The sequence below is a fragment of the Pieris napi genome, chromosome 6, assembly GCF_905475465.1.
Source record: "Pieris napi chromosome 6, ilPieNapi1.2, whole genome shotgun sequence".
Lineage (NCBI taxonomy): Eukaryota > Metazoa > Arthropoda > Insecta > Lepidoptera > Pieridae > Pieris > Pieris napi.
Genome location: NC_062239.1, coordinates 11,047,942 through 11,061,739, shown reverse-complemented (window position 1 = coordinate 11,061,739; position 13,798 = coordinate 11,047,942). Strand labels below are relative to the sequence as shown.

At 33.5% G+C, this 13,798-nt stretch overlaps 1 protein-coding gene across 3 annotated transcripts in view; it reads left to right on the top strand.

Annotated features, from left to right (window-relative positions):
* The window catches only part of LOC125050094, a 127,694-nt gene that overhangs the window by 38,363 nt on the left and 75,533 nt on the right, over positions 1–13,798 (top strand). For all 3 annotated transcript variants that reach the window (XM_047649692.1, XM_047649690.1, XM_047649691.1), the window contains 2 exons: positions 6,407–6,470; positions 10,935–11,065. In XM_047649692.1, coding sequence (XP_047505648.1) covers positions 10,943–11,065 — 123 coding nt within the window. In that variant the 5' untranslated portion in view covers positions 6,407–6,470; positions 10,935–10,942. The remainder of the gene's footprint in view (positions 1–6,406; positions 6,471–10,934; positions 11,066–13,798) is intronic.

Below are 13,798 nucleotides of genomic sequence, written 5' to 3'. Positions count from 1 at the left end.
ATCTAATAGTGTCAAATGTATGACAGTATTTTAAGGTGTTTAGAGATGAGGTTTTGAGACAGCACTAAAAACAAAACTCTGTTCCTTAGAAAACACTACGAAAATACTGTGTTATATATATTTAAAAAACAAATATATTTGCCATTAGATCTTATAAACCATATATGAATGGATTCTATATCCCGTTACCTACTCATTGTTTATTGTAGTTATAATTGATTAAAAATGTTAAGAGATGCCAAATGTAAACATACATTTGTCTTGTACGACACAAAATATTATGTTTGTAAATTAAAATTCAAAGCAAAATGTATGTTTAAGTTAAAAAGCTCTTTGTTTAAGTTAACTGCAGCCGTGAAAGGTAAAAAAGTGCGCCTTTGAAAATTTTAATAGCAATTTATCTAGCTAAAAGCTATGCTTTTACTGCAGGCGCAATGAAAGTTCGCGTAAAAATTAGTCACTAAAAGCATTCTTATTAATTATTAATGAAGGTAATGGTCTGTTGATTTTAATTTGACCCTTCAATTTAACCCTTTCAATTTAATAAAATTAGTCAGCCTTAAATGATTCCGGGAATATTATTATATTAATTTCACTTGACTTACTCAAAGTTACTGGGGCTTGAAAAGTAAATGCCAGGCTGTACCTGTTATAAAATATCACTTACTATAGGTTTGTATCACGCCATAGGCTAGCTAGAAGTTGTGTGAAAACCAACAATATTTTTTATTGTTTGTTTTAGTTGGAACGAGTTTCATTTATTTCTATATTTGAAACAGGGCCGGATTTGGAGACTTCGGGGCAACAAAGAAGTGGCCTGGCCCATTATTTTCCAAATAAAATGAAAACAAAAATTCAGTCGAGATTTTCAATCAATAATAATTGATTGTGTAACCAACTATACGTAGATTCTTTAAGTATTTAACAAACATTAAAATATATCAAAAGAAAAGTTGTTTACTAGCCGGAATTTAAAATATTTTTTTCCGAAGTCTCTATTGTGGGGGCCCCTCTTTTTTTGGAGGCCCCGGGTCTGTAGTCCCGGTTGCCCTCCCCATAACCCTGATTTGAAATTTGTGTCTTATACGTCTTACTTCTATAACTTTAAATATTCGTTGGTACTTTTTACTTTTACTTTTTATATGTTAAAATAAACGCGAAGTTTTGGATATCTAACTTAATTTATCGCAAGATAAACTTATTAACAAATTTTGCCCGCTTAATTCGGTTAATTGGTCGTAAATAAAAATATCTAATGCAGAAATCGTAGAGAGAGAAAACTGATTACCAAAAAGGTTAAATAAATTTAATTTAATTAAGATTAAGTAAATGTTTTATATACTATATACAGTAATTATATCACAGGTAGGCCACATCTTAAAAGGGTCTGTAATGATTGTATGTGATGAGGGACCGACCCATATCAGGTCCCATCATTTGCAACTCTCATTATTTTGCTAACTACACCAATTCAATCGGAACATACTTTCGGAAGCACGAGATTTAAATGCGAAAATAGATATTTAAAATAATTTTATGCCTAGTCGGATTAGACGAAAAAAATTCATATAAATATTATTTCCAGGCAAAAAGTCGACCGATTTGATTATAGAATTTATCTGATAGGTAAATGTGTAGCTAGTACAGAAATCGAATTGAATCATCGCGCCGGCGACCAGTCACTATCAGAGCGGCTTGAACCTTGGCGTTGGGTACAGATGTGATCTTTCTGCATCTTCTACCGCATTTCTCATGGAGTGTATTCAGAGGAGTTGTTCGGGTATAATAATACCTGTAGCTAAGTTTCTTCATCGGACGTCAAGGCAGAATACAAAATACCATCACTTCTACGTCCGTCGTTCCACAACTGAGCGATTTTTAAGGCAGTTTCTGCCGCGTACTACCACTATGTGAAATCAGCTGAAGTATTTCCGAAGCAATTCGACTTAGGGTCCTAAAGAGCGTACGAGTTCTTAATGGTCCGGCAACGCACTTGCGAGCCTTCTGGCAATGTGAGTGTCCATGGGCGGCGGTATCACTAAACATCAGGTGAGCCTCATGTCTGTTTGTTACGTTATCGAAAAAAGATAATTGAGAACACCACACCTTCGGACTCCCTTCTGAATTTTACCGTCAAATATGTATTGTAATACGTATATTACAATAAATCGTCATAATCCTATACTTTTACGGGAGTACTTAACGATAAGTTTATCAGTAACTTGGACGCGATACGCAACAGACATGCAGAGCAACTAATATTTTTATTCATGTATGTCTCACAATGAACACTTATGAACGTCAAAAAAGAAATACTTCTAAGTTTACATTTATTGCCAGTGTTCAAATCAAAAGAAGAACTGGCAATAAACTCTCCGCCACTCTTTTTAATCGATAAGTTTTTTGTGTTACACAATGTTTGTAAGGAGCTGCAACAATTACACCATGTTCCACATGACATGTGTATTTATTAATAATAATAAAATAAATTAAAAACAAAGATTTGTCCTCTATCAGCAGGAGGCATGGTGAAATAGGAGCACCCACTTACATTCTCGTGGGAACAACACGCAAAGGTTTCACACAACTAACCTAGTTTAAATTTAAATTTACTCACTACGTGATACATTCTTTGAGAAATAAAGTCTCTTTGAATAAGTTTGAACTCTGCATCATACCTTTAGTCTCGACATTTAAAAAATGGTCATTCCTTTTTATCTTCTATCAGCTAGTAACCATGAATATTTGCTTTTTAAATCTACTTATATGTAATGTTGAATGATTTGTTAACATATATTATTTCTGGGAGCTAGAGAGGAGATTATTTTTGAGAGCTTTGCTTACTTTTGTTGACAAGAGGAAGGGGGGGGGGGGGGGGGGGATAAATTGCAGTAAATCTACTTACGTAATACTTGAACGGCCCCAGATATACAACAGTGTGTTAAGAGAAATTTTTCATGACGTCGCTATTGTCGGTAGTGAACACGCCTTTTATCTTGAGCTAATGGCGCGGGTTTACGACGCACTTATTGGATCGATGGTGACCACTGACCTACATGAACTACGGTTAAGGGACGTCCATTGATGTTAGGGAGAGGATGGGTGTCCAAGTCTCGGGTGAAAGTGAATTTAATGAACGCTATTTAAAACGATAATTTATTACCATACTCCCTGGACTTTAACTTAATAAATAATAATCCCTTTTTAAGAAAGGGGACATTTCGACACTCCCCCTCCTGCTTAGCTACTCGGTCACATGTCTGCCTGATTGTGTGCCTGATAGGCTAGTATGTTTAAGAAAAAATTACCACACTCACTACCCAAATAAGAGATAATATAAGAAAGATTACAGAAGAAAATTGTCTACAAGATTAGGCAGGACGCAATTGTATTGTACCTTATCTGTAGATATACAAGACAAGATAAAAAAAATCGATTTACCGTTGAACATTTTTTTGAAGTTATACTTCTTTTTCGTTAGGGAAAAATGATGAGAGTAAATTTTTACAATGCTCGCACACCGTCACAAAAAAACCGACACCCTGAAGTTAGCTAAGTAAGTTTGTTATAGACAAAATTTTAGTGTTTTCTATTGTAGTGTCGTTTTTTCTACAAACTTTTTGAAAAGATTTTTATCTTGTTACGCCAAAGAATTATAACCTCTAACGCGTGTACATAAGTACACACACGTTTTTTTTTAAATGAGAACTAAATAACTATGAAGATACCTTTCACTCAGGCCGCTAGCGTCGTAATGCTCCCGACCCAGTTGGCTTACAAGAACTGCTTCCATCTCCAACGATCTCCATCATGGTGAATAGTTTAGTTCGTCAATGGTATTGGGCTACTTTCCCTTGGTCTATCGTAACTAACAAATGAGACTACTACTAACTTTTTAGGCCTCCTCCAAAGATCTGTAGCATAAAGTTTATATTCGCTGCAAAAAATTACTTACATCTTGTAATGTGTTTAGAAGTAATTTTCTATTATTTTTTTTTCTTTAAAACAAAAAACTTGGGAACTAAAAAGAGTGGCGGAGAGTTAATTGCCAGTTCTTCTCTTCCGTTCCTTGATTTGAGAACTGTCAGTAAATGTAAAATTAGAAGCATTTAATACATATTTCTTTTTTGACGTTCATGAGTGTACATTGTGTTACCTATATGAATTAATGATATTGATTTTCCAGGTGAGCGTTTTTTTGAAAGACAATAGACATACATTGAATATAATTCAATCATAATAATCATATACTGAAATGTTATATTTTTGCGAACGAACCCAAACATACCAGTCGAGGTAGAAGGCCTTTTCTAAACTAACCCTATTATAGAGAGAATAGATAAACAGCAATAAATGTTATCCATATAGGTTAAGCTGGCAGCTAAAAGGCTTATCAGATAGCCTTAGGGCGGGACGGGTTCCTGAACTAGTGATAACATCGCGCTGTTCGTGATACACTGACCCGTTAGATTGTCTTTTAATAATACGTTTTAATGAAATATATGTAACCTTTTTATGTAAAACCTCTTTAGCTTTTATACAGCTGGCTGGTTAGATAAAAAAAATCGATTAACTTTATAAATTGACAATAGTTTTTGGGAATATAACATGATTATTATTTATTTATGCCTGCCCTGCGATTCTGTAACTCACCTTTTCAGAATGCCAAATCATAAAATGACTGCTTCACGACTGATTTGAGAGCGACCGCCGATGCGAAAACCGCTGTGTGAGTTCGTGAAGTGAGTTACAGAATCGCAGGGCTGGCTTGAATTAAACCGCATTCAATTATTAGCTTCAATAATATTAACAATACACGGATTATATTCGAAACTGATGTAAGATTTATTTATTAAATTAACTTCATTCTGGTAAATATATGAATATTTTCGTAAATCTGTTTTAAATAGCTCTATTTAATTACTTATAATCGATGTCTCGATGACAAATTTTAGGCTTTCATAGAAAAAACACTTTTTTGACAAAATTTGATTTGATTATATTAGTTTATTTCGATACAACAATTATAGCGGTCATATATTTTTCGATACCATTTTTATCTATCTGAGTCTTTAGCCTCAAAATAGGCTTCAGTTTTGGCACTGAAATTGACCAATTTGTGTCAAATATCTTAGTGACATCCCTGGTCATTAAAGAAAGACACTCTGGTGTCAAATAATTAAAATATATGCAACTGAGATATAGAACTTTATTTTTTTGTTGATTATTTTTAATATTATGGCAATAGTTTTAACTTTATGCCAGTTTCAAGTACTATAATAAAAATATAGATAAATTACTGTGAACGTATTAAAGTATCAAATTAAATCGTTGTTATCGTTATCAAAATCATTATCAATAAACATTCCTACGCCCTTGTATGCGAACGATAACATTAACCCTTCGGGGGCTAGAAGCATTTACTATTCCTATTTCTGTAATAACACGAAACCATAACAATAATATAAAATTGGTTTCGATACATTGCTTTTTAGATAGTATTTTTTATTCTATGAATTTGGGATCTAAATTTTTATTCCATTTAATAATCGTATCACATGAGTATACGAACAAAACTTGATCCGTTGGTGTTGCGTAGAGATGTGGGGTATCTCTGCATCTTCTACCTCATTTACCATGGAGAGTGTTCAGAGGAGTTGTTTGGACTAATACCTGCAGCTGAGTTTCATCATCGGACGTCAAGGCACAATACAAAATACCTCGACGTCCGTCGAACCACAATTGAGCGTTTCTCAAGGCAGTTTTTGCCGCGGACAACCACTATGTGGAACCACCTGCCACTGAAGTATTTCCGAACCAATTCGACTTAGGGTTCTTCAAGAAAAGAGTGTACCAATTTTTAAAAGGCAGCGAAGCACTTGCGAACCTACTGGCAATCTGAGTGTCCATGGGCGGCGGTATCAATTAACACCCGGTGTGAGCCTCCTGTTACAAAAAAAAACTTGCCTATTTTCATGTTCAAATCTATCTCGGGGTGTAATCTTAATTTTGCATTTCTTATCGCGCTCCACTATAATATACACTATATCACTCAGAAGAGAACATAAATAACTTAACATTATTTATTTATTATTTATCATTACTTATGTATAAATTAAGTAAACAAAAAAAAAGAAAAAAAAAGTAAACAAAAAAAATTTTTAATATAAGAAATATTTATTTTTATTATTACTTTATAGGTTAAGAAAATTGTAAATACTGTATTTGAGTAAATAAAATTTATATTAAAAAAAAAAAGTAAACAAAAAAATGTTTAATATAAGAAATATTTATTTATTTACACTTCGTTACATTTATAGAAAAACTAACATAATACATTACAATTTTATTATAAACATTAAGGAGTTACCTATAAACATACAGATAACGTATGTTTTTGTTGCAGGCGGATGGGCGCAACCAATCTCCCAAAATCCAATCTTCTAGGCCCTCCCCTGAACTTGCCGCAGGTAATATCATTTCATTTTTTACAAGTTAAGTTATCTTTTAACTTCACTATTGCGTAGAGCCATTTCATCCAATCGTCTTGTAGATTTGATTTTTATTTCATGACTTCATGCATATACACTTTTGAATACTAATTATATAGTTCAGATATTTGGTGTGATTGTCCTTCAGGATAAGCTAGGCATACCTAAGGGACTGCGACGTTAGCCTCATAATTCATTGATTTGTGTCCTTTCCACGACAGTTTAATTTCCATTGAAATTTGCAGTGGGAAATATTACAATATAATCTGCATTCCGTCTGGAAAAACAAACCAAAACAGGCCTACCACTTACCCAAAGTAAAAAGATTTATACGAAAGCCTCCCACATTAAAGATATTTTCTTTAATATGAGAGACTTCGTATAAAACTGTCAATATATGTTTGCTTTATGTAAGCTGTGCACGTCCAGACATGTTTAACGTTTTTTGTCCGAACGTGTTCGATTATTCAGAGGGATCTTCGAATTTTTATAATAGACTGAATATTAGTTCACCTTGTATTAAAATGCCCAAATATAACATTAGAATTTATATAAGCGAAATGTTTCAATAATTATGTTTTCAAATGGGACAAGATATTCACAATAATTGTTCCATGTGCCTCGTACGAACACAAATTATCTGCATAATTCGCCAATGTTTCGGGTTTTAGCTATCTATAACACAAATTATGAAGATGTTGACATTTTCCACCTTTTCAAAGATGTGTATGTGTGTGGATGTGAAGAAATATTTTAAGAAGCGTGAATATCTTTGTTTAGCAGTAATAACAATTAAGTTTTTTCTTTAAAATATACTTAATTATTATAAATTATAAATAAGTCGTTAGTATATTAAGTATCTACTTATGTTTTCTATTACATATATTTTGTTTAACAATGTAATATGTTTTGGCTTTGTATATTGTCCGAGTCCTTTCTTTAGCTTTAAGATTACTTATAAATAAATAATGTTATCAGAAACAGTTTTAAAATTGAGTAAGTCCTTACTTACTGACGTGACCATTAACAGAAAATTCATCAAGACATTTTAATTGGCTGTTTCTTACTATGTCTTCATATTTTATTTTTAATATTAAATCAAGGTTTCTCCACGAGATCACAGCTGCTACCATCTTGTCACGCTTCATGCATTCACGCTCGCACGTGCTCCTGACCTTGCCCTTCTCAAGTGCCTCTTAGATTGTCCTAGAAATTTCATACAATATCACTATTCCTGAACTCGACACAAATATTACAAAACTCTCACTGCACTGTTTTACCTACAGTAGGTACTCATGGCTCTTTTCATCACAGCATAAATATAATTTGACAGAAAGAGACGAAAGTATTTTAGTTGAAAGAATGAAATGAGACTGGTTTATTTTATTATTTTGTTTCACAAATAGCATATCAGCCGATATAGGTGACGCAACCCATAGACAATTACAGTTTCCGATAAGTAGGTTGTCAGCTTTTAAGTTTATTTATTTATTTATTTATAGCCTTATATCAGAAATACAAAATATATACATACATTATAACGATTGTTTTTCTTAATCTACGATAACTGATTCTGTGTGCCTACGGGCAAAAGCCTCCCCCATAGTCCTCCATTTTTCCTTATTGTATACCAATCTCGTCCTGGTCTTAGTCTTTCCAGCCATTTCCATGATTTCATGGGCCCACCTTTTAAATTGCCTAGCTCTGTTTCTAATAAAGCCTTTTGGTTGCCAAAATGTTACAATTTTGCTCCATTTATTTGCTCCTCTTATGGTATGTCCAGCCCATTTCCATTTTAGTTCTTTTGTTTTATATACAACGTCAGCAATCAGCTTTTAAGTAATGAGGCTCGAATATTTTTGAATTCGAACCTATTAAACAAAGTCGTTGTTAAAAAATATTTTTAACTGAGATTGACCATTATAAATACCGTTACTGTTCAAGGTTAGCAATGAATGTTACAAGACATTCATTGAATTTAGATTTCTATAGAAATTAGCCAAATTGAATTAAAAACCGAGCCGAAAAACTTATTAACGTATTGACGTCTCGATGTAGCCATCAAAAAGTCCGTGGTAGGCCTCGGAATAACGAAGTGTTCCCTAATAGTTAACGTTTTGTGACAAACTGTTTTTGTCGGTAAACTCTTCATGTACTTCATTAGAAACTGCTTAATCACTCACTATGCGAAACTGCTATATCACCGTGTCTTAGTGGCTTTTGTAGTGAAACATTGTTACTTTGGGCATTTTTCATTATGTACGTTTGAATAAGATACCATTACACGTGCAATGCTTATATACCTACCTAATTGTAGGAGGATCATGTATTATTTGTAACTATAGGTTATATATAGAACAGAGTAGCAAAACTTAAAATGCCCTTTAACATAATTCAAGCCCACAGCAAAATCAAGACATCGATATTTTTTTGCTAACTTAAATAGCCACTAGAACAAGAATCACTCAAGAATTTTTTTATCGGTTCAGCACACTGAAAAAAATATCCAAGAACAATAAAATAACATAATACAGCAAAGTAAAACCAGTGTCGAAAAGTCATCTAGCCCAGTAGCGTAACTATACCACCTGGGGCCCGTGGCAAATCTCCTTTCGTGGCAATTCTTTTGATGGGGCCCTATCAGTAAAAATAGTCCCTACTCAGTATGTTTTTAATAAACTTCGAGGTTTTCAGCGTACTCAATTACACGTTTTATATGTCCCACTAATGGCAATAGGCCTCCTCTCTTAGGCGAGTGGGAATGGTCTGTAGTCCCCACTCTAGCCCAATGCATATTGGAGATTTCACATTCATCCATAGAACAAAAAAATCTCTGGCAGGGGCCCTCTGGGGTCGGGGGCCCGTGGCACTATGCCTGCCCTGCCACGCTATTGTTACGCCACTGACCTGGTCCACGACAGACACAAGTGCAACCTGATGGAGTAGGCCTATGTCCAATGGTGGACAAACCAAAATCTGACAATGCAAGCACATGATGGTTCCTAAATGTAACATTTTATTTTACCTACTGTTTTTTTTAGGATCCATATAAATGAAAAACGTTATAATTAAGTTTTGGTAATAAAGGCTATTATTATTATGGTAATGTTTAAAGAACTTTATTTCTCATTACAAAAATTATTTTTATTTACATGAGAAATTTTTAATATTAAGTATATACGAACGAGTTGTTATTTTTAATATATATTAACAACATTCACGAACTCGGTTTACACGGCCGAATCACTCTCTACGCTGATGACACCTGCTTATTTTACTTTGGTTCAAATATCCAGACTATGGTTGCTCAAGCTCAATCAGGCCTAAATGTTCTATCTTCTTGGTTTCAACAAAATCTTCTAACAATTAATGTTTCAAAAACATCTTATGTAATATTCAAGGCAACAAATAAACTCATTCCTATCTTTCAACCGCTTAAAGTTCAAGACGTTGAAATCAATAACAAAAAATGGGAGAAATATCTGGGTCTTAGAATGGATACAAATTTAAAATGGAACTTTCATATATCACACATAATTACCAAACTAAAATCACTTATAGGCAGATTTTGGTCAATATCTAAATGCACTCCGCAATCTGTACGTCATTTGATCTATAATTGTTTAGTCAAGCCACATTTCATATACCTAATTGAAATATGGGGTACAGCATGCAAAAACAAAATTTCTAAAATACAAACACTACAAAATAAATTAATAAAAGCACTATTCAGATACAATTTTTTAACACCTACTAATAAAATCTACCAAGAAACTAAAATAATGACGATTAAACAACTATATGTTTATAGCACCTGTATCCTTATTCAAAAAAAATTTAAATAACTCTCTACATAGTAACTTATCATTTAATAAAATCAAATACACCACTTCACGCAATACTCGTCGAGCGAGTTTGCTTATCTTGCCAAAGCCGCGCACAAATTATTTAAAGAGATCTATTAGGTATGAGGGTGTGCAATTGTTTAATCGGTTGCCGTCTAAGGTTCGTAACATTAGCGTGTTTGATCAGTTCAAAAGGGCATTAAAGACACACATCAGAATGGGCCCATTAGACTAAAATTGGGTTAGCTGATGACGACGTGTATCTCGTTCGTATATACTTAATATTAAATTTCTCATGTAAATAAAAAATAATTTTTGTAATGAGAAATAAAGTTCTTTAAACATTATTGTAGTTTAGTAGTTAGTTAATTTTTCGTAGTAGGTACGTAATTTTTATTTTCCTAATTAAAATCTAATGTTTGTTTTTTGTTTCGTGTGTAATTTTTTTTCATTGGTTATGCATTCTTGTCGATTTAGGGTCACCTGTTAGGACTTTGTTTTTTTTAATAAACAAATGTTTTAGGTTACTTATAGAGTAGTGTCGGTGACAAATACCGCATGTCCAGTGTCTTGGAAATAATCTTAGTGATAACCCCAGGTGACAGTATGACGGTTGCCCGCGGTGAGGAATCCCCAGAGCGGCTGGGCGGAGCCCTACGGCGCCTCCACTACAGAGCTACACGCCGTGCCCACTCAGCTGCCGCTCGACACCACTCAAACACGCCAAAGGTCTGTTTACACTTGCTTATTGATTATCGACTTCAATCGTGCCTCTGTAAATAAATAATGAAAGCTCATATGAATTGTGTCGGCTTCGTCGAGAGTGCTTAAGTCTAGAATTATTTCACCGGAAATCAAACCTTCGAGCCTTGCCTCGTGCGCAATATATATCATTGTATAACCACCAAAAAAGCATGGTGGTCCCTATGACTGGTGTTCTCCTACCGTTTCCCTTGAATAGTTTGCTACTATGTAATACAACAAAAACCTTAGCCACAGCAACGCTTAGCTGGTCTGCTAGTTTATTTATAAAAATAAATACACATGAAATGTGGTACCTTATATATGAATCAACTTTGCAATTCGTAACTCCAGGCAAACCTTTATATCACATAACTTCTAGTGTTTTAACTAGAAATTTGTTCCCTTTGGAGAACTAAGGCGGGTTCAAGTAGCGCTAATTATAGATTTAAGTTGGCGCCTGGTAGATAGTACTGGTCTCTCCAGAGCTGGTGCTTTCATCGCTCAACGAATAAGTATCGCAATGCAGTGAGATGCTGCCAGCAATAAAGGTACACTGCCATAGCTTTTTAAATTTGTTTTATTTTTCTATTTATCAATTTTTAATTATCATTATAAAAAGATAAACTACTTTAGTAATTTGTACTCTAATGTCGTGGTTAGTGGTAAGATATGCTTGCCGCCGCGCCAGTGTTTAAATATTTAAAATCTTTTATCTCAACGTTCAAACAGTTTTTCAGAGAAAAGGATGAAACCCTTTCACTCAATCGTTTTTAAACGGTCCAAAAGTCAGCTAATACCAGCCAGATTGGTTTTTGGACGTTTAAATAATTACGCTCGAACGATTTTTGTTATATTGAAGATTCGGAAATTACTGGAATGGCGTTAAAATACTTTGCATACTTTTACTATACATGCCTTTAACTACAAGTAGGATGAGTAGGAACTTAATTATGCCATTATTATATCTAGTGTTTTGTGGATCTGTGAATTAGAACCGTAATTTATAATAGACAATCCAACGACGTTTTAACCGCTTTAAAATAAATCTATAAGAATACTTTTTCTTCAGTTGAAATATTCCCATAGTTACAACATACGTTGGATAAAAACTGATAAACAAAACAAAACAATTGTGTTTTGATTTACAAAAAAATTACGTTGCGTGTGGGAAAAAAGTAATTTGTAGTGGACATTAAACAGAAAACAATGGAAGAAGGCCAAAAAGAAGGTGGGCCGTTGACTTGGAAGTAGCAAGAGCACTGGCAGACTATTGGCAAAGATAGAGTCAGGAAAGGGTTTGAGGAGGCCTTTACCCAAGAGTGATCCACAGGCGACTAACATTTAGCTAGTATATAGGAACAACAATACTAACAAATAAATAAATAAATATTTATTATATTGTTTTTATTGAGGTTTATATATCTAATTAATTTAACGTAAATAATTTGTCTACATATTAAGATTTGTTGATAATATGTTGATTAGTAGATGATTTGATATACACAAATACAGTATTTACAATTTTCTTAACCTATAAAGTAATAATAAAAATAAATAAAATCAAAATCAAAACAAATTTAAAAAGTTTGGTCCCTGTGGCAGTGTACTTTTAACGCTGGCAGCATTTCCTCACTGTATTGCGAGACTTATTCTTTGAGCCAGGAAAGTGCCAGCTCTGCGGTCACCGGTACTATCTACCAGGCGCCAATTTAAATCTTTAATAAGCGCCTGTGCACTTGAACCCCACGGCCCAAGAGTCTCTACTCCAAAGGGAACAAAATTGAAGTTGGAGGAAAGACTCTTATATTTGATATTATTTATTTGTAATTTATAATTTTAATTTTTATAATTTTACTTAATATTTGGTAATTACATTTATTATTACTTAGTATCACTTAGATTTAAGATATATACTAACAACATTTGACATGGAAATAAAAAAGGCTTTATTATTATTAATTAATACGCCGCCACTAAAACGCCAAGTTAAATATACTTCAAAGCCAGAAAATTGACCGTTTTTAATAATGAAATTTACGATCCATAGCACTTACGACGTGCACTAGTGGTTTACGACTTGTATAGACTTTCCTTCCCTTTAAAGCTCTCCTATTTAAGTACTCTCCTGAGTATTTAAATGAATGAGGCTATTAATGTCAAAACAGCCAACACCACTGGCAATTAGAACTCAGTGATGGATGCGAGAACCGATCGTCAATTGATATATTTGTTACGCGATTTTCCCTCTAAAAGGAAAATTACGAAAATACCCTTCAGTGATTAATGAAAGGAAAATACTTAAATCGTTTCTTGATTGGATATTGTTCAGGTTGTACAAAAGTATAACACGTCTTTTAGGAAGGTAAATTTAATGAGAGGCCATTTAAAAAATAATAATAATGTCGATGGCAACACAAATGTCTTACAGACACTTTGACCATAACATACTGGATTTGAAATATCGTCATAGTCGTAGAATAGTGACAAATAGTCAAATTTACAGGGCAGCCATTTTAAAATAATATAACCATTTTAGTTTTTGTCATAACTATTTTAATTCATATTCTGTTATTGTTTGTTGTTTCTGTCTGTGTTCAATATGAAAATTGGCATACAAAAGAGTGTTTTGAAACAAAATAAAAATAATAACATTCAATTACATCGTTTTCTAAAAAAATCACATGTTTCTATCAAAGCCACCGACCACCACTTTACCGA